This window comes from Cydia splendana, chromosome 5, assembly GCF_910591565.1.
Source record: "Cydia splendana chromosome 5, ilCydSple1.2, whole genome shotgun sequence".
Classification (NCBI taxonomy): domain Eukaryota; kingdom Metazoa; phylum Arthropoda; class Insecta; order Lepidoptera; family Tortricidae; genus Cydia; species Cydia splendana.
The window spans coordinates 19,350,519-19,372,916 of NC_085964.1; the positions used below are offsets into that span (position 1 = coordinate 19,350,519).

The following is a 22,398-nucleotide window of genomic DNA, read 5'->3' on the forward strand; positions in this document are numbered from 1 at the left end:
ATGGGACCTTCAAAGCCCCCTCTCTCCCCCCCGCTCAAGGGCTACGGCCGGGGACTTTTGATATGTTCACCTCCTAACTTGTCAAACCGAGTTACGGAGTCAAAAATTGTGTTCCGAGCATTTCCCTCTACAACTTTTGGAGCATTCGTTGCCTGACCTAAGTAGCTTATTGAATTTCTTTAAAAACTTTTCTGTAAAAGGTTGACGGGTGTTGGGTGTTTATATGGTTTCGGTCGATTATTATCATTTGCATTGCCCATGATGACTTACTAGAATTACGAGCACACGAGACACTAATAGTACTTTGACAAACCTTGGTTTTCAAGAGGTATTTTATATTGACATTTGCTGTCACAAATTTGCTGTCAGATTTAGTCGCAAACCGCACGCAAAGTGCACACAAATGTGTCGACACCTTGTTACGGAAAAGTGTAGACACGGCGACGACACTTTGTTTCGAAACAATTCTAGACACATTGTGTGGACTCTGTTACGACACATCTGACATTTAGTTACCACTTTGTGATTCTGCGACTGGAATGGTTATATGGGCTCTCTGAAGATTGTTCTCTGAACGAGCTGTCATATGAATTTGAACCTTAATACTATCACGGTAGTTGCTTTTTAAACGACATGGTTGCATTGGCACGTGCCGTAGACCGCTATTAAAAGAAACAAAGGCTTTTGTTTAACGGATTAGCACCCGAGCCCGAAAAAATCATTTGAGATAATTCATACTATAGGAAGGCTGAAGCCCGATTTAGATATAACATCTTGTTACGGTTTTGATGTTATTTTATTATGACCATGATGACCGCTCATGCTGATTGGTGCATGCGAAAAGGAGTTACTCGTGCGTGAGATGCGCGCCAATAATCAAGACGACTGTTAAGGTCGTATCAAACCAGTTCAAAACCATTACAAATTGTTAAAGTAGTATCGGCCCCCTGGACTTATCATCATCTTCTTCTTATGGTGTAAAGGTGATCCAATTTCCTAAATTATGTTCGTCCAACGTTTTGCCACTTGTATTCCTCGAAGAGTTGCTTTAAGGAGATCATCGGTAGTGCAGGTGACAAGGCATAGGGGGCACATTGTCATGTGCTGCGTCGTCTGATATGATCCGCAAAAAACATTCGGCGCTTGAATTCTCAGGTAAGTTTCCCATTTTATGAGATTTTGCTTTGATCGACCGACTCCCACCCGTAAACGGTTCAAAGCCCGCCAAGTTTTCCACATTTCTGTTCCTCCAGGGGGGGTATTAAGCGTTCATTTGGAGTGATAAAAGCTGGCGAGCAACCGTGCCACTGGTTCCAGGCGGTGATTCTGGCTATTTGGCGTTTTGACTTATCATCGTGAGATGATAGATCAGATAGATCATATTCACTGCCAGAAACCTATAGGCAGGTTCTCTGTTCATAGGCGCTTTTCGCTACAAAGCGGAAAAATAACACTATCGACTACATGCGTAGCGTCTCTGGTAGGAAATGGGGCATTTTGTAATAAGTAAATTTAAAAAGGGGGAAATTTTTTGGGGGCATTTTGTGTTTGACCCACTGAAAATCATGGAGAATGGAAAATATTTAGAAGTGGAAAAACGTTTATTCTCTTTTTGTATGGACGATCACGTGCTATACTTCCCTCCTAAGAGACTTTGATATAAGTATGGATTTAAAACTATTTGTCGCTCTAGGTGCATTTTAAATTGGTTATACTGCTCTGACGTTTCCCTAATAATGAGTACCACTAAATATAGGAAAGTGGTTTAACATTTATTTATTAATTTATTTCGTGAAACTTTTCCGATTCTGTGCAAGTAGTGTTTTAAGCTTTTACGTTTTAATGTTGTTAAACTCTATAGTAGAATGGAAGTCACGTCTTTACGGTCCGTTTTAAATGGACTCACGGAATCCAGCAACTTAACAGGCCTAAAGGACCAGGAATAAAATTAAACTACAAATTGTATCCTGTAATTTTAAAGATAAATACTGGATTTACTACTACAACAAATTATATATCTACCTAAAAAAGTTGAATAAAATTACTCAAGTTGTAAATATATTCTGTTTGCATATTTTCCCGAATTTGGCGTTTTATCAACTTAAAAAGAAGATATCACATCTTCCCATCCGGCGGGTCGTCTGCTCGTTAGTTGGACTAACACATAAAAAAAGAAACGATTTAACGCTTTATAAGGTCTTCACTGCGAAATTAATTCATTGCCAATTTTCTCTTTTCGACGGCAGATTTATTACCCCATTCTCTCCACTGCACACGTCATAGTCAAACTAAACTACAGAACGTCATCGTCGTCACCCACATGTGCACGGCAATGAAAATTCGATCAATCTTTGAGGGCTTTCCCAAAACGCTTGACGCTACGCTCCGCTACGGCTACGAAGAAAATTCAGTACCGCGCCAGCTTTCACGGGGAGAGTACGCGTCGCGCGCGTTCAAATTCACGTCTCTCGTATTTACGTACGCTGTCATTCAACTTTAAATCCAATTATTAATACAATGGCGTGTGTGAGTTAATGAGATTGTGTGATTAGTGCGTTTTAAATGTTATCTGATAGTGTTTGGTGTCGGAAAATGGTGAAGGATGTGAGTTTGGGAAAATGTTGAGCGCGTTCGCGCTATGGCACGTGGGATTGTTGGTATTGGGAGTGGATGGGCTTATAGGTAAGATAAGATGCTTTAAATGAAAACTATTTTATTAATGACATGTGGGGTGTATTTTGTTCGGGACAAGAGAAACAGTATGAGTATTCCCCCTTACTTCAAGTGTTCCTTTGCCCCAATGTTTCTCTTACCCCATCTAGTATTAAATATAATCACGAAAATAAGTAGATTAGCTATCCATATTATTAATGTAATTAAGAGTGAGTACAATATGTAGTGTAATGTATGTGTTATGTTATAGCTTTAAGTAGAACACTACATAAAGCTTTTTTGACCTTCATCTACAAAGAGATAAAAAACAAAACAACGAAAACAAAAGAGACTTCATAAAGTGATGAGCTATTGGGGCCACGGGGGTTGGTCCTATAGTGGAGCTTTTCATTTAATTTTTGCCATTTTTATATATATTGTGACCTTTTTTGCCACTTTTGTGTTATATCTAGTAAGGATCGCGAGCCCTTTTCATCCTTATAGGAGAAAAAAAGTGTTCTAAAATTTCCATATATTTTTCAAAGTTTCCTTTTTGTCACCGCCATACAAAGTACATATATGGGGAAATGGTAACACAATAGGAAACAACTCTGGGACTTTTTTATCCCATTAGGATCGAAAGAGCTCGTGATTCTGAGTAGAAATAATACACAAGTGGCAAAAAAGGTCACAATATATAGAAATGGCAGAAAATAAAAGAAACTCTCAGTTACTTAATAGTTGTTCAGTATTTAATAACCAGGTACAGTCACCTGCAATAATATGTTACCCAACGAAGGTTGCAAAAATATCTGACACGATTTTATTTGTAGAGTCATTATAAGAGCGTGTTACATATTTTTGCGACCCCCGAAGAGTAACATACTATTGCAGGTGACTGTACGGTTAAACTTACACATCCTGTATTTCCCCATTTCGATAACAACAGGTACCGATTCGCAATAGTCTGGTATTGCTCCAGACTGTTTTTTTGCGAAACACCGCAAACAAATGTTCCGAACAGCGCTGGACATGACGATAGAACTCCACCGTAGCGTGGCAGTTTGTTTGCGAAAGCTTTGAAAGAAAATAATCGGGCTTTTGTGCGAAGCTGCGTTTGTATAAACTATTGAGCTTGGCTGATTATTTATGTCTACGAGTAGTTACAATAGTTACCGCATGATGGAGGGTATTTTTCGTTGTGCGACTTTGACTTTGGTCTTTGACTTTGACTTTGGTGGAACGTGCGAGGGTGAAGGCGCGAAAAGTGTGTTATAAGCAATTCGGTGGGTGACAATAGGGTATTTTCCTGTTAGTCATATCAGTTACTTTTTTAGATCTGTCAAAACGATTTGCTAATATCGAATTTATACTGATGAATGATAGCTATGAAGACTACATGAATGATATTACAACGTGGGATTAATTGTTATTCGAAATGATTATTTATTTATTAGGTATATTTCATTATTGATGAGGAAATGGATATTCCGATGTAATACTATCTACTTCTTTTGTTACTTATGCTTTTTTTTTGACATTTAGATTTTATTCTAGAAATTCTAGACTAGTATTTTTTATACAATCTTTTTAATGTTTGACGATCCTTTTGTGAAATTCTTAGTGTTAAATTTGATATGTATAATAATCCAATTTTATTATGGAATAATATTAACATCAATAAATTGCTCTGATAATTAGATTAAGATTAATTACGATTCATAAGAGCTTGTTGCTAGGCCTACATGAATAAAGTATATTTTTGATTTTGATTTTTTTTGATTTTTATATGAAACATTACATCGTGACGTCACGGATAACTCACCTACTTTTTATATTTCTATCCGATTTATTAAATAGAACTTGTGTTTAAAAATAACTCCTATCAGTGTTTTTCTAATAATTATCTGGTGCTTTATTTCATGCATGGTGTCAAATAATTTATTTAAAATACAGTATAATAGCCTATTGTTAGGTACAAATGTAAGGCGTCGTCAAATAAGTAATAGATATAGGTATCACGATGCCTTCGTCTGAAATCGCGAATAATTGGACATTTGGGCAACTGTCAGATACCTACCCTATTGATTTATTTTGTTAGAAACTAATGCCGTTGCATAAAATAGGAGTATGATTTCTCAATTAGTAAAGGGCGATTATTGCTTACAATGCTTACCTCTTAGAAATTTTAGCAAGTAGGTGACTAGTTAAGATTGCTAATAATCGTTGAAGGGAGTTTGTACGTATGGTAGGTACAAAGTAGCGGTATAATACATAATTTGCATAACTTGGCGTTGGATATGATGATATCTAGGGAAACAAACGGCTTTTTGACATGGTATCCAAACGAACGTTGAACCTACGGTAAACTTTGGGTTGTGCATGTGCAATGTGCATTTCACATATGTTGGGTAAGCTGGAATTTTAAACAGGCGAAGTGAAGAGGAGTAGGTATCATGCTAATTGGTAATAGAATAGTTGCCATTTGAACCCAATATTTATCAGTTTGCTATGCTAAAGAAAATAGACTAGGAAAATCCCAAATCGCTATGAGAGTAGGTACCTTTAACCAAAAACAGGGTTATTGAGAGGGTTAAAAATCGGTTTATGTTTATAGATAAAAAACCAAATTGAGCAACTTCTCCATGTCAGAAAGTCGCTTTTTTGAGTAAATCTTTTGCGCGAATGTTAGCGGGTAATATTCGAAAAGCGAAAGATTCTTCGGTCTTTCTCTTTCATAGATAAAATTAGAAAATTAAATTAATTTCATAGAAAATAAATCCGCGAGCGTATTTGACAAATGGCTTCATCACTATCCCCTTCTCAATCCCTAGGAATATGGCACAGATGATAATTTCATACGGACTGACAGGCGGCCATTAAGCTACTGGGGCAAGGTTTAGGGATCCGTGTGGTAACTTACAACATTCGTATTTTCGAAGGGATTTAGACGCGTAACTATTAGTTATTAGTTAGTAACTAGCGTCCTAAGTTTTTTAATATCTACCAAAATTTGGAACTTTAATTTGAAATTTATACGGGTTCCTGGGATTCAGGAGAACAGGTATACCTACTTAACTAAAATGTACAATCCTGTCTTTACGAGTACATAATATGTATAAACCAAATTAAGTAGTTATGTTGGACAATTATTGTAAGCGGTTTGTACAAAGGACTGTATAATTGAGGGTTCAGGGAGCTGGGACTTACAATTCGTACGAATAACTCAGTAAATAGTTAGCCTTTGCCTTTGTATCAATTAAGTAATGTAATTTATACGTATCCGTGCTCGCCAAAGTGTATTGTATTTATAAAGTGTAGTATTGTACCCGAAATTGTTTGGTACCCGACTCACGACGAAGTCGGGACTCTTAAGTAAAAACTATGTGAATAAAATATATGTAGTTCTAATATACCCTAGCTACTTGCCTAAGATGGAGGCTAGATGATATTTTAAAACAGCCTTTACTATAATAGTTATTTTCTTAGAACCCCGCTTAACTTGTATCAACTCGCACTTGACTGATTTTTTCATGCTTCTTAATCACGGTGATTTGATATTAGTAGAATCGAGGGGTGCTATTGTGAATAGTTTTTTTAATGGTTGCGTTCATACGGCACATGAATGGTAGGTTAGAATACATTAGAAAATACTATTTTTGCATTGTGTGATTGCGGAATTAATTAAAAATAAATATGAAACGAATGGGATTATTCGAAACTAGGTGGCAAATATTTTCCTCCCTTTTCTTTTGTTAATATCTGTGTTTTTGTCTGCTAACTTTTGTGGCACGGAATTAGGTAAGGGCAGGGTAAGGGGTTAAAAATAAGGCGCATAATTTCACACCTTGATTCCCAGGGGGTTGTCAAAAGATAGTACAATATCAATAGACAATTTTTGGGCAATTTATTATACTCTTATGCTAGATATTATAGGACCAGCGTAATACAGAAATACTCGCGTCTCGCGTCTCTTAAAATGTTGTGTCTCAGTTTACAAAAGGACTGCTCGAAGCTCGAACCAATACTCACGTAGCGATTCTATTGTGTAACTCGAACTGACGATCTATAAGTGTCAACGACGAGTATCGCTTTTTGGCCAATTTATTGTACCATTTGTACCCAACTTAGGCGCTTAATCGTTTAATTGGCGTAGGTATATATTTAAGACCTAGCGCTTTATCGTTTTAATGGCGTATATATTTATTGGCTATTATATTTGGCGCACTTTGATATAGAAATAGCTTGGCGAATTTTAAAGGACATGGAGGTGTTGTTAAATTTCTCTAAATTGTAGAAAATATAAATGGTACTTACGTATTATTTTGTATGGTACCTATTTCATATTTTTAGCTAATGTAGTTTTTAATAACGTATAAACATTTTAAAAGTTAACTAACTACCTAATATGTAGTTTTTAGTATTTAGGTAGGTATGTATATTTTTCACAAGTGACCTTCCAATGCGGTCTTCCAAAATAAATGTTGCACATTCTGGAAGTAAATCCGGCAATTCATTGCATCACCAGACTGAAATTACTTTTATTTAGTTGTTTTGGCAATCCGTACGCGGAAATAATACCGACTTTTTTTAGAGCGCGTTGCCAAATTAGTATTATACTGAAAATAGTTTTAAATCTCGGGATTTAGGTCAGAAATAATCGCCGGATGCTCACCCAAAAAAAGCCACGTGAACTTTGTTTAAGTACCTTTTGTCTAATGCTAAGAAGTAAAGTACTTAATAAGACTATACTATTATTCATTTTTACTAACAACTTCGTTTACAACACGCATTACACAAACCGGGCTAACTTTACCACTCCTATTAGTTTACTTAAATGGTTAAACCTCCCGTAAACATGGGAATGAAGGGAATGAACGACAATCATTAATCATTCGTTCGTGAATGGGAACTAATCCCAACACCTTTAGCGGGGCGCTTTCTTGATGGATTGATTTCCGATTTGTAATCGTTTGACATCATCGCCGTATGTATATGACAGTTTTTTTACGACTTTTGTTACAACATGACTACGATATTTTTTTCTATACTTTATTCCATTGAGAAAAGCACTATTTTTGCGTGATTTTTTGCCGTCTTTTAGTGGTTTTCCTCTAAGTGGTTAAGATGGTGTTTATTGTTGGCTGGTGTTAGTAATTTTTCTGGTGGGAGTCGTAAAGTTTTTATGTGGTTTTAACAGCAATGCCACGCATTAGATGCTCGCATAATGCTGTTGTATGTCAGTGGCTAATTTTAAGTTTATGTTAATTATTTTATATTTAGATCTGCTTTTAAACATAGCATTACAAAAGAAAATTAAGGACATGAGCTTCAATGCTTAAACCATTAGTTGTGATATGGTGACCAATAGTGACAATGTCACAAAATGTGTCAAGTGTCTTGATATATTGGTAGTATCAGTACACATCTTTATTTTTATTACCATAGAAAAGGTGTGTTATGATATATTTGGCCAATTTGGCCGTCACTAACTCTTTGATTCTGACTGGATCTACATTGTTGGCTGCACAAATCCACAAAATTAAACTCGAGAGGAAAGTCCTGAGTCTCCTGAGGTATTGTGCCAAGAATCTTTGCCAAAAGTTTATTTTACGCGAATACACTTGTTCAATGAAAGACACTGAGTGCACTTTCGTCGTACATCAGTTATTCATGGAACATGAAAGCTGCATTTGGTGCAAATGCATTTTTTAAAGACATTTATTCGTGATAGTCACAAACATGTCACAAACATATACAGGCAACAAAAATAGAAGAACAGAGAATTAAGTGTGCATCATTAAATGAACCCAAATCTGCATAATGCTAGCGATTATTATGATTAGCCATTTTGATGCATGTAGGATTTTAAAATTATTTGTCCAAATTCAATGGTTGTCTGGAAAACTTTACATTTTAGAGACAGACCAAGACAAGACTGCAACGATTTTGATAGCACACGCGGTGTAGGTAGGTACCTAAGTGTTATTTTAAACGTCAAATTTCTATGAAATTATGATGTGAATTATGACTTGGTAACTTTATACATCTGCACTTTTAAGATTTACTTATAGATTTGTGATACAATTATCTACTTTTATAGTAAGTAAAGGATGACTCACGTTAGACCGGGCCGTGTCCGGTCCGGAGCTTCCGGAGCATCGTTTTCTATGGAAAGCATCACGTGATCGCCTCTCATGTCATAGAAAAGTAACCTATGGTTTATTCTTATTTATTCTATGGTTTATTCTTATAAACATCAAGCAGGTATCAAAACGCTTTAGAGCCCATCTTAAAACTTGCACTGACTTGAACATAACAAAATGAGGAAGTGGCATTATAAGTAGGTACATAATATATAACTTATGTAAATTAATTTCTGCGGCATTATCGACATGTAATGTTAATGAATGACTGTTCGCTTCTTAACAAATGAAAAAAAACTTATAAACGGTCATAATATTTTCATATAAATTTTACATTTGAATAGCAAAATTTCCGTGATATTAAATACCTAAAACGGGTCACTCACGTATATTAAAGAAAAAAATACATTACCACACTTATTTGTCATTGCACATACCATGCAGAGTTAGCTTGGTCCGGGTCTACTTAGTAAATATTTATAATTAGTTGTAGAATGTCGGACCCTTAGGTGGTCTAAGTAACTTAGGATAACATACCATTTAAGGATAACGACTGACTCTTATTAATGACTTTAATGAGAGTTGAAACCTACGCAATTCTTCGTCTAGTATGAACTAGACTCTAGTTTATGACCAACGATATTTATTTCATCGTTTAGGCTAGGTAACTGTCCTAATAATCGTAATCTCTTAAAAATACTATTAAGTAATAATCGTACTTATTAGTTTTTTAAGAGTTTGGCGAACCTAGCCCCGCCACCCACCACCATACAAAATAAAATAAGTATTTAAACGTGTTTTTTTTGCCATTTTTTGCGTAATGGTACGGAACCATTCGTGCTTGTTTACGGAACCCTTCGTGCGCGAGTCCGATTCGCACTTGGCCGATTTTTTTAGACTGCTATAGGAATATAATTAACTTATTAGAATTTTGGCACCAGGATAGTTAAATAAAAGCTATATACTCTCAATGGATAGAGTATAAACAAATTGTGCACAGTCGGTTACGCCCTGCTGTATGTTAAAGGCAGTTATGTTAGGGTTGCCACCCTCCGCGCGTGTTAATAACTAAAGAGTCCCACCTGACCCACGGGATGCGTTATCTCGATCCTGCCAAGTGCGTAGAGTTATACTGCAAACACTATCATTTGGCAGCCCTATCGACGGGATAAAAAGGGACGGTCAGAATATTCGGTAAAAAGTGATCTTTGGTCCGTAAAAAGAAATAGGTACAGTAGGTAGTGGTACACCTCTAAAGATTAGTAGGTACGTTTAAAAAAAAAATCAAAATATTTATTAGCATAAATAAGGGTACAAAACAGGTGGCTTTTGAGTGACATTTGAGTAGGTAGTAGTAGCTTCCAGGGGTAGCCAAACTGGGTTAAACTGTATTGTATAAACGGTTAACTCCGAGTTAATTGGCTAACCCTGGAGCGTGCAAGTAGCCCTTGAAATGTTAACATAGATAAGTACCTATTTTAATCGATCTTTCTTTTTGAGTCTCAGCATATTTTTATGTCTCTCTTAAAATCAAAAATACGAGTGTGTATTAAGATTAAGAAACCTGACCATCCTCTAAAATACTATGAATAAAGCTTCACAAAGTGTTTTATAATAAAAATGTTCTTGTCACGATTTTTATGCAAAGCAGCGGTTCATGTTTATCAGGCAATCGTGAAGAAAGGTTAACTTAACACGTTCGCATTGTCGCACCCGACACGACGCATGCCGATGGTTAATGGAAGTAACTGCATAAAATGTTATTCAATATAACTTATGTTGCATATTCTTTTTTTTTTATTTGTCCTAGAGCAGCGGCCGGCAACAGGCGGCCCGCGAGCCTGCCTGGCTATTTTGTATGTAATATTGACAAACGACAATGTCTGATAAAGTCATAAATATTAACAAAATGCGGCCCGCGTCCATTTCGTTAACTACTACGTGGCCCATGGCTGCTAAAAGGTTGCCGACCGATGCCCTAGAGTTTGTATCTTTAGGTAAGAGTAAACAAAATCTACCCTCAAATGGCTTATTAAGCCAGTTGAGGGTAGATGAAAACATTACATGATCCATTAATGTAGGTTAAAGTCAGATCGTTCAGTGACAGATCCAGGTGGTTTTTTTGGTTGGTTAATCAATAAATGTTATAACTAAAAAATTTACAAATTATTTGTTTACTTCTATTTAATACCTAAATATACAGAGATAGATTATGCGTTTTTACAAGCAGTTTATTGAAGACTGCTTGAAGTACATACTTAAGTATATCAGAGTAAAATTAGATCAAAGAAAAATATTTAAAAGCGATCAATTGGACACGGGACCTGATTCCGTTTTAACAAATTGTTAGGGTTTTCTTATTTTGATACGGCCTTGAATATATATTGTCTTAATATCGTCAAAGAGAATATATATAGATGGCCAAGCAAATCGTGTCAGTAGAAAAAGGCGCGAAATTAAAATTTTCTATGGGACGATCAGTGTTGCCAGGGCTCTGGAGTCATAAGTTACGTTTCGTTTCCCTAAAAGTCACGTTTTTGCTGCTCAAATCACATTTTTATATTATTGTATTGTATGGGTAGGTAAATCGATTTTGTTAGAAGAAATTCCGAAAATAATATATTTCACAAAAAATCTACTAACCTTATATGATTTTTCCTCAAAGGGAAAAAACGGAACCCTTATAGGATCACTCGTGCGTCTGTCTGTCTGTCCGTCCGTCTGTCACAGCCTATTTTCACGGAAACTACTGGACCAATTAAGTTGAAATTTGGTACACATATTAGTGACCCAAAGACGGACATGTAAGTCATGTAACGTAAACAAATGAATTTTAAGCATGGGGGCTACTTTTGGGGGGTCAATGAGAAAGTTAAAAAATTAAGATTTTCAATAACCCAAGCAAATTTGAAAAATCTGCGGAAATCATTCGTGTAGTTTTGAAAATTGGTACAGGTATACCTTGTGGTGTCCAGATAAACATACTAAAAATCCTCAAGGGTAGGGGGTGTGCTGAGAGTGCAGGGAGGGTTAAAGGTACCTTTTTTAATATTTTTGCTCATATCTCGAATAGCATTAATACAAATAGCATTATAATTACTTCGGACAAAAGTTTTATCATACAATTTCCTACAAATTTGGTTATGTTTATTTTTACTCTACGATCAATACTTTAGGAACTTCAGGCTGTTAAAGTTAATATATAGAGATAAAAAATAGACGATTTAAGAAAACGTCGTTATTCTCGTAATTGTTCATCATAAATAAAAATTTTAGTTTGGAGTAAGCAAGCTAAGTGACCTGCTGATAAAATATAAAAAAAAAACCGGCCAAGAGCATGTCGGGCCATGCTCAGTGTAGGGTTCCGTAGTTACCAGTCTCAGTCAGTGGGCACCATAAAGTATTGATCGCAGAGTAAAAATGAACATAACCAAATTTGTAGAAAATTTTGTGATAAAACTTTTGTCCGAAGTCATTATAATGCTATTCGTACAGATATTCTAGATATGAGGCTACAAGAAATGAATCATACACTAAAAAAAATAACTACTACTATCAAACTAAATGACACCGTCATGTCAAGGTAACAAGTCTCATCTTGCCACGACTATTATAATAAACATGATGGTGGATGTAAAGTCAAGGTGTCAGTGCAAGTGTCAACTTGGGTGCGTTCACCGCATTCCTAAATAATACAAATTGCAGAACTAAACTTGTCCAAAATTCGACTACCAGCTTAAAAAGTCACAAAAATTGCCTCAAGCTCGTAAGTCACGCACATGTCACACGAGAAGGCGAAAAGTCACGAAAAATGTGACTTTTGTGACCATCTGGCAACACTGGAGACGATATCCTTTCGCGCCTACATTTTTCAAATTTGCCGCCTTTTTCTACTGACAAGATCTGCTTGACCCAGTTTAGTATAGAGGGCTATTGCCAGAGTAAATTTTGTAGTCACGGTACATTTACTGCCATCTATCGACACACGATTAAAACTTAAAATAAAATTGAAAATGTATAAATTAATCAAAATATGGATAACTGATTTTAAATTTTTAATGTTACATACTGACCCATATTCTTTCACTGATATGTGTTAAAATTGTTAAATATCAAACGGTGTCGTCAACGCCATCTAGCCGAGAAGAGGCCAAAGGTATGGCGCCATCACAGACAAAACATCCTCCAGACTGAGCATAGTCGCGCTACCCCCTCTGCCACGCATATGGTAATTTTACTCCATGTTCGAGTCGAAAGTGTCTTTGTGTGACGTCCGTGTCTTTGAACGGACCAATCACGGCACGGGATTTCGCTCACCTCGTCCCGCGCACCCCCGCATTTTTGGCATCATCGGTTGCATGAAATAATTGCTCTAAACTCGGTTTAGAGGATTCCTAGTCTATGGGCGCCATCTATTCGAGAATGACTTTTACTTGATTTTTTTCATAGACTTTATTAATCTTATAAGTACGAAGTTATATATATCTCTGATATCGTCGAATTCGTATCAAAACCAGTTCAAAACCTTAACAAATTGATAATGATATGATAATGACGACCGGTCTGGCCTAGTGGGTAGTGACCCTGCCTGTGAAGCCGATGGTCCTGGGTTCGAATCCCAGTAAGGGCATTTATTTGTGTGATGACACAGATATTTGTTCCTGAGTCATGGTTGTTTTCTACGTATTTATATATTATATATATCGTTGTCTCCACCCACCACACAAGCCTTCTTGAGCTTACTGTGGGACTTAGTCAATCTGTGTAAGAATGTCCTATAATATTTATTTATTTATAATATTAAAAAAAAAGTCTCTGGGTGGCGCCACTTATTCGGAAATTTAGTCAATAAATATTGTTCTTGAAAATGGAAACAGGGCCTAGACATCTTCACCCCTGTACATACAAGGGTAGCACCCTCGTCGTAGAGGCGAATTGATTTCTTCTCCGAGTATTTTCTGACATGACAATGCTGTCTTGTTTGACGTGTTTTGTTTCTCGAGTGGTGTGCAGTGGTTGCAACCCTATTTTAATTTGAAGATTAGGGATACTTAGGGATCTAAATTGGGAAGGTGTAAACATGTCAACCCTACCTTTGTCATGATTGTTTCTTCTTTGAATCGAATGCTGCCGCGAAATTAACGCTTTTAACGGATAAATGCTCATCACTTGTTAGGTAATCTATGTATGTATATTGGCAAAGAGAATTGATTGTAATATGGCAATGAGAGGTAAAGTCTAAGAAAAAACGTGCCCTGTTAGTTTGACATTTAAAACAGATGGCGCTGTACTGCGCCATATGTTTACCTGTCCAATTTGAAGCACGAAATTGTCATACATTTTACACATCTTCATCAATGTATCTTTGATATTGGTACACGTTAATTTAAAGTGTTAATTTTTGTAAGGTTCAAGTTAACTTATGTGCACAATTGCTCGTCAAAAAACAGTATAAGACCCAATGGAAGATAATTCATATTTTTATATAAATCTGTCATGATCGAATGGGACGGTATCATTATTGTATATGAAAATGAAAACTCAAGCATTAAAATTAATAAGATTATTTTACAGCATCATAACCCTAGCATTATTAAGCTTTCATAACAAGCTGCTATTTCACCAAAATTGAAAACTGTGGCCCCAATAATACAGTTTCCTCAGGAAGTCTATTCAGCAATTACAGTAGTTATCTCCAGTGTGCAAAACGACATTACAAATATACCAATCCTGCCCCACAACCTTTGTCAAGCGGTCCGATTGTCGCCCCAACATCAATACATACCTACCCTACGAACTCATCGTTAATTAATCCGAATTGCACTTTAATTCCACCAATTAACGTTTACTTTCCCTTAATAGAGATGCCTTGTTAATCCCATACAGAACCAATATAGCCTGAACTTCGATTGCCATTCTGTTTTACAGTAATTTCAAGTTAATGAGTACATATCAGGGATCAATGTAAATTGGTCAAAATGCTTGTTTTGGACGGTCGTCATGGTAACGCTACAATTTGGGAGCGCAAGGGTGCTGTACAGGTGAGAGGAAAATACAGATTTGTGTGTGCAAGTAGGGGATGCAGGATAGGGTGAATGCAATGGGATACCGGTTAAATTGCATTAGGCTGCCTTTTGCGACGCAATCTGCTGGATTTGCGAATTTTACTGACTGTACCCTTTGCTAGGTATCGTATGCAACTGGGTTATACACATTTTACAGTATTTATGCTTAAAAAACTCGTTTGCGTCTTTCCTGTAGACATCGTAAAGCAAAGAAAATCAATACCAAATGTTTACGCTACACTTTTCAGCACTTTAGACCCAAATAAGAAAAACTTTGTATAGATACATATGTAGCTGACAGTCATAGACAACATGCCAATCGCTATCGCTTCCGCGAACGAATCGCAACTGTCACTGTCACACTAATATGGAAGAGCGATAGAGAGACACAAAGCGATTCGATGGCGAAGCGCAAGCGATTGTCACCATGGCTAGGCCGCCTGGATCGTTAACTTTTCTTGTAGGTATTGCCCATACAAGGGACCCTTTCATGAAATATGTTTGACCCAACGTGGACCCAACTGAATGTTCAGGTGGCAAAGTAAATTAAAAGGTTAGTTTGTTATCTCGATGTCTGAAACATTACTGCTAAAATATGACGTTATTTCAGTTTCGTATTAAAATTTTAGGCGAGATAATACGGGGCCTGCATTAAACTAGAGATTTTAGGGCTGATTTAGACGGCGCGCGAACTTGCATGCGATTTTAGTTTCATTGCGGACTGTTGGTTACGTCCATTTCAACCGATCGATTAAAACCCGCAATGTAATGAAACTCGCATGCGAGTTCTCGCATCGTCTAAAGTCGATGAAACACAAAATCGCGTGGTAGACGATCGTAAGCGTTTGTAAGCGAATATAACCTAAGACCGGGGATAACTCTAGTTAGACCAAGTTAACTCTGCAACGATGTTGATAGCAAACGCAGTGCATGTGTTATTTTAAACGTCAAACTTCTATGAAATTATGACGTGTAACACTTGCACTGCGTGTGCTATCAAAATCGTTGCAGGTTTTTCTTGGTCTACCTCTATGTACCTATAGAATTTTCTTTCTTTTGTGCCGTCAATGATGAACCCGTGAATGAAATTAATATTTGCACGTCTTTTGTAAATTAAATAAATTTGTTATCTTAGATAGCGTTTTCTTGGCGATTAACCAAGTTGCGAAACTTGGTCTAACTCTAACTACCTATGATTTTAAACCGATTTCAAAACGGAGGATCTTCTTAATTCGTACAATTGCTGATGAATATCAAAAAATGAAGCCATACAGTTTTGGAAAGTTGGTGTTTTTTTATAAAGGTAGTTTCTGTGAGTAGGTATATTTTCTGAAAATGTACTACTTATCGCAAAACCTCCCAGTCATCCTTCCAGTCATAAGTGTGAGGGTTTGATAGAAGCGCTCGTGCTACTGAATGACATTTTCAGGCCTCGCCCTAGGCTAGGCTAGGCAACCTTTTTCAAGTCTGACGGCTAAGACTAATGTTATTATTGTCAAAGAAGTGGGCGCATATGCCGCCAAATGGACAACCACGAAGTTGGTATGTGTTTTGAAGCTTACGCAAAAGTGCAGGCATTTCTATTTGATGGTCGGAGAATTATAGACAAGAATCATTTTAAAAATAAATAAATAAATATCAGAGGACATCTAACACAGATCAACATAGCCCCTAACTAAGCATAGGTTGTAGAGTTAGACCGAGAAAAGACTGCAGCGATTTTGATAGCCCACACAGTGCAAGTGTTATTTATACGCCATAGTTTTATAGAAGTTTGACGTTTAAAATAACACTTGCACTGCGTGTAACTCTACTATGGCTGTTAGGCGACGATATATACTTATGAAGATAATACATACTTATAATATACATAGAAAACACCCATGACTCAGGAACAAATATTTGTTTTCATCTCACAAATAAATGCCCTTACCGGGATTCGATCGAACCCAGGACAATCGGCTTCACAGGCAAGAGTCACTACCCACGGTATACACCCACTTGCCAGAATTTCATTTGCCATAATAGTCAACAGCCATTATATTGTTTCCCATAATTACATATGCAATACTTATTGTTTACTATATTATTAGTCACGTGCCAGAAACTTTGTTTCCCATAAAATCAATTTCAATAATATCATTTGTCATCATCATTGTAAGCCATAATTATCACTAACCATAATATATTTTTTTTACAGAAACCAAATGCTACTAGAAAAATGGGTTAGGTTAGGTTTGAACTGCGACCCTTACAGAAAAGTTATGCTGCTGGAAAAGTGGGTTAGGTTAGGTTTGAACTGCGACCCTTACAGAAAAGAAATGCTACTGGAAAAGTGGGTTAGGTTAGGTTTGAACTGCGACCCATACAGAAAATAAACGCTACTAGAAAAGTAGATTAGGTTAGGTTTGAACTGCGACCCGTATAGAAAAGAAATGCTATCAGAAAAGTGGGTTAGGTTAGGTTTGAATTGCGACCCTTACAGAAACCAAATGCTACTAGAAAAATGGGTTAGGTTAGGTTTGAACTGCGACCCTTACAGAAAAGAAATACTACTGGAAAAGTGGGTTAGGTGAGGTTAAATATTCTATTAAATAATATTATTACAATTAATAATATGGACAACAACACGTATGGCACTCGTACGTTCTGGAATCTAATAATCGGGTAAACAAAGAGTATGTCACATCATTTTTATGGTAAACAAACAATTCGGGCAAATGAAATTCGGGCAAATAAAATTCGGGCATATGAGTATTATTTTATATAATTTTCGGACAAACAATAGACAACCACTACCCACTAGGCCAGACCGGTCGTCTTTGAAATTTCTTCCTCATTATCAGAAAGACACACGACTGGCCATATTCAACCTTTTATTTATATCTGCCTTTTTTGAGGCCTTTAAATTTGCCTAAATTTATATTCTGGCAATTTCAAAAGGTCCTTTATAGGCCGATCAAAGCTTAAACCAAGCTTTCCTCTAACTCTAAACAATGAGTCCGCCAACTCGGTTATAAAGGAATCCTTTATACCGTAATCCTACAAAGAATTTTCCATAAATATATAACTTAAACACGTCATGAATTTATTAGGCCGGCAGTGTTTGAATCACAGATCACTTACCTACTAGCTGGAGCACTGGAGCATGACATGTATGTATCCGATTAATCAGCGTCAATCCTTGCCGCTCCCAAACTATGTAATTAAGTGTGAGAGCGCGACCTGTACTACCTACTCATAATAAAAAATAAATAAATATTATAGGAGATTATTACACAAATTGACTAAGTTTCACAGCCCCACAGTAAGCTCAATAAGGCTTGTGAATTAACGATATACCTATATGTACAATAATATACAACATAACAATATAACACAACAACACACTAACATTAACATTTTTATTTTTGTTTTGCTTTTGTCCGTTTTATGTAAACCTGTTTATGTGCAATAAAGTGACATACATACATATATACCTAAAGAATTATACATACCTATATACCTAAATACATAAAAACACCCATGACCCAGGAACAAATATCCATGTTCATACCTCAATTAAAGGCCTTTACGGGATTTGAACCCTGGACCATCTGCTTCATAGGCAGGGTCACTACCAACTAGGCCGGAAGGGCGTCGGACTCATGCATATTACAAATAAGTTCATTATTGTCTCGTTCTTTTTAGGATTCGTAAAATATCGATAAAATTCGCCCACGCCTCTTTACTTTTTTCAGCCATCTCAGGGATTTTTTTTATATGTTTGTGTTATGTTGCATATATACCCAGTTTTATTTATAATCGTTTTGATGAAAATCGCACGAAGGATACCGCATGTTATCACTCAAAAAAAAAAGAAACATAACTAAGGCTAAACGTAGATTGTTGTAGTATAAAACGTCATATGATCCAGCAGGATAAAAAGAGCACCTAAGTGTGACGACGTCGCGGCTTTCGTATAAAGCGGAGTCTATGGGTGATGGTCTGTGGTTTGAATTAACAAAAAGGGCCGTGCAAGAATGCTGGCCGCCTGAATTATGCAACGGGTAGGATTTACTTTTTTAACCATAATTTTTATGAGGTAACGTAGTTGATGTATGACAATTAAAAGTTAAATGAGTATGTTTGTATGGCGTTCGCTGCAAGATTGGTACGAGGAATTGCAGAAGTTGTTGTCCTTTTTCCTTAGGGAGTCGAAGGAAACCTACTTTTATTCCAGATTCGAAAGCGTGGTATTTAGTTTTGAAAATGGCAAATATCTATAAAATCTTCTACTTACCCAGTACCTTATGCCTCTGCACTTTAAACTTTAGCATCAATTACACTACGCTATAGGATATTTGACTACTATGTAGTCAAATCAGTTACTTTTTTCGAACTGTCAAACGATTTTGCTACTATGGAATTTATATGAAACACTAGAATGTGATGACGTCACAATCAACTTACCTACTTTTTATAGTTTTATACGGGTTGTAAAATAGATGTGTCTAAAAATAACTGTTGTTTACGTTTCTCTATTAATCTTCTGGTTGCTTTATTTCATGCATGGTGTAAAATAATTTATTTTAAATACAGTCAAATTATTGCAACGCTTACCAAGACATCTTGTTTGCTACAGTAGAAAGTGCTTCTAGTTTAGTAGATATACTGAATATTAATGCATTTGACAAGTTAATACATCACCTGACATGTTTACACAACAGCCGGCCTAGCCAAGGTTACAATCGCTATCGTTTCGACAACGAAACGCTTTGTGTCTCTCTATCACTCTTCCATATTAGTGCGACAGAGACAGTTGCGTTTCGATCGCTACGGAGCGTAAGCGATTGGCATTTTGGCTACGCGGCCTGGGCACCCATATGTCGATGCACCGCAAACCGTTACTGATACAACATTAATATGCATGAGCTGGGTGCTTTTACGATGAATGACAATTTAATTCCCTATTGCAGCATTGCCTGCATACTGGTTACTTGATAGTTTTGAGTTACTGTGATTATTAATACTGATAATTTCTAGTTAACAGAACGCCACACTTGACTCTATATTTTTATTCCTAATAAGAATAATTTGTTTGAAGACAGTTCAATATTTGTACAATCCTAAATTTTTCTCTTTAAGTACTTCTCTCGAGAAATGTCCTCATGATTTTCATTGAGGTTTTTCGTGTCCTACACACGGAATATTCGCACTTAAAGCTAAAGAATTTAATTTCCTACACATTTTGTCACAGTGACTCTAATATGAGGTCTCTAGCGCCTTTCATACCTATTAAATCATTGTCACTGTGACAAGGTACGATAGGGGTTGGAAATTAATTCTTTGACTGTACCTGATGATTTTAATGGTTTGGTCAACTTGACAACATGTGTAAATGTTTAATGTAATGGAACATAACGCTGAAACCGTGTGTATAATGGCTCCTCTACACGATGGGCCAACGCCGGCCACTCCAAGGGATGCATTTATGCGTTAGAGAGAGCAAGTGATATTGCTATCTCATTCTACCGCATGGCTCATCGTGTAGAGGAGCCATGAAACATGGGTACTTAGGTATTGACGCATAACTGTGACTTTCCTTGTTTCAGAAATCGTCGAAGAGCAACAATGTCACGACTACGCTTTCCGCCTGACCTGTCGTCAGCTCGACGCTCACATCGCCATCCTCGAAGCGTGGTACACCTCAACCGACCGCCTCAACTCATCAGACCTCATCTCAAACCTCACCATCAAAACTGAGAACGATTCAGAACTCGATAGAGTTTACGTGTATTCTAGTCCCAAACATAACGGCGTTTACGAAAGCGACCATTCCAATTTTGAAAACTTGACTAATGTGAACGTGTCTGAACGATTTGAATTTACAAACGAAACGGATTTTTTGGAAGTGAACGGGAGTGATTGTGGGGTTGGGGGGTTTTTGAGGAGCTACGGGAGCTGGAGGGAGGGGGATAAGAGGAGGAGGTCGCCGTCGCGGGAGGCGGCCGTGAACTTGAGGGCGCCGGTGAGCTACCGGTGAGTGTTTTGTTCGTGTCGAGTGGGGTTATTGTGGATTTTGTGGATTTATGATATCGCATACACGTGAGAAAAGCTAGTTAAGATATAGTAATTTTACGGTACTTAAGCATTCTTAGAAGCTTAATAATAATCGGCCAAGAGCATGTCGGGCCATGCTCAGTGTAAGTTTTCGTAGTTACCATTCTGTCAAAATAGGTCAAACGGGGGCTATCATGGTATAATAATATACTCCGCCTGGTACTCTATTCCGAGATTCGCGTATGACCTAACTGACACGGGCCTACGTCATCATGCTGTTTACAGGTTCTCAAACGTTGAAATGTGGGAGAATTTTAACCAACGGTGAAAATTATTTTAACGGCATTAATTTTAAGTTATTCATGTAGAAACATAGTAAAATAAAACAAATCTAATGTATTAAATTAAACTTTATTTATCTATACATGACAAACGTTTGAAAAACTAATTCACAGTTACACATTAATTACCAAGCTTACGACGTGAAAAGTTTGGAAAACACTGCGACTGCTGACACTAAGCGAGAAGGAAATAACAATTAACACGCGTTCGACAAGGATGACGGTCAGGGCATGAAGTTATCTACATCCAAATTGTCAAATGTGACAGCGCTATCTTGTGTTGCCAGTAATGTAAACAGAATTACCCGAACGTCTGAAATTTCTTTCGTGAATCGGAAGATATTGCTAACGAATAATTAAAAATGACGTGTTATTGTAAAATTTAAGATAAAATACATATAAATGAAAATTATAAACTTATAAAGAAATATTTTAACTTATTAACCATAGGTATAATGTACCCATGTAACATGTTATGTTGAAATAAAGTGGCAATGTTATTGTGACGTAGGCCTGTGTCACTCTGGGAATAGAAGACCATGTTTTATTAGACCATAGGGGCTATTAGTAAGTATCATGTACATTACAGGCATAAGGCAGGTACTCCTTTGCAGCGCTTTGTATGTAGGTACGTCTTTTTGCTAAGAAAAGAAGATTTTTTGCACTAACTCAAAAATGACTGGACCGATCATGTTCGTTATAGTACTTATGGCCTGGCCTTATGCGGTCGATAGTTCAGATCTGGAAACCGCTACCAACTTTTAGTATGTTGGTGGGCATGGAATTGGGTCTCCAAAACTGCCGGGAGACAGCGGTGCCGGCCATCTACTTCAGCGGAATGACGTCATCAAAATGACTCCTGCCTCGTTGCGAAAATTGCATATTGCACCCAAACTATGCATTGCACATATACATGTGTGTGATATTAAATGAAAGCCAATTAAATACTATTTATATTTAATTTATACACCGTGTACCAAATTATACAACAGTTCAAGAGAAATTTCCAAAGTAGGTAATCAAAATGATGTAAAAACATTTTAGATTATTTGGGTTTTACAACCAAACCAAAAATCGAAACATTAAAGCAATGTACTACAATATTAAAGATGAAGTCTCAAACCTTACGCTGATACCAAAAAAAACAAAATT

General features: G+C 36.7%; 1 protein-coding gene across 2 annotated transcripts in view; it reads left to right on the forward strand.

Annotated features, from left to right (window-relative positions):
* The first annotated feature begins 2,269 nt into the window (after positions 1-2,269).
* The window catches only part of LOC134790946 (uncharacterized), a 211,998-nt gene continuing 191,869 nt past the window's right edge, over positions 2,270-22,398 (forward strand). Inside the window, exons 1-2 of one of the 2 annotated variants that reach the window (XM_063761968.1) lie at positions 2,270-2,682; positions 20,458-20,884. In XM_063761968.1, coding sequence (XP_063618038.1) covers positions 2,619-2,682; positions 20,458-20,884 — 491 coding nt within the window. In that variant the 5' untranslated portion in view covers positions 2,270-2,618. The remainder of the gene's footprint in view (positions 2,683-20,457; positions 20,885-22,398) is intronic. The other variant, XM_063761967.1, reaches the window with a different exon arrangement.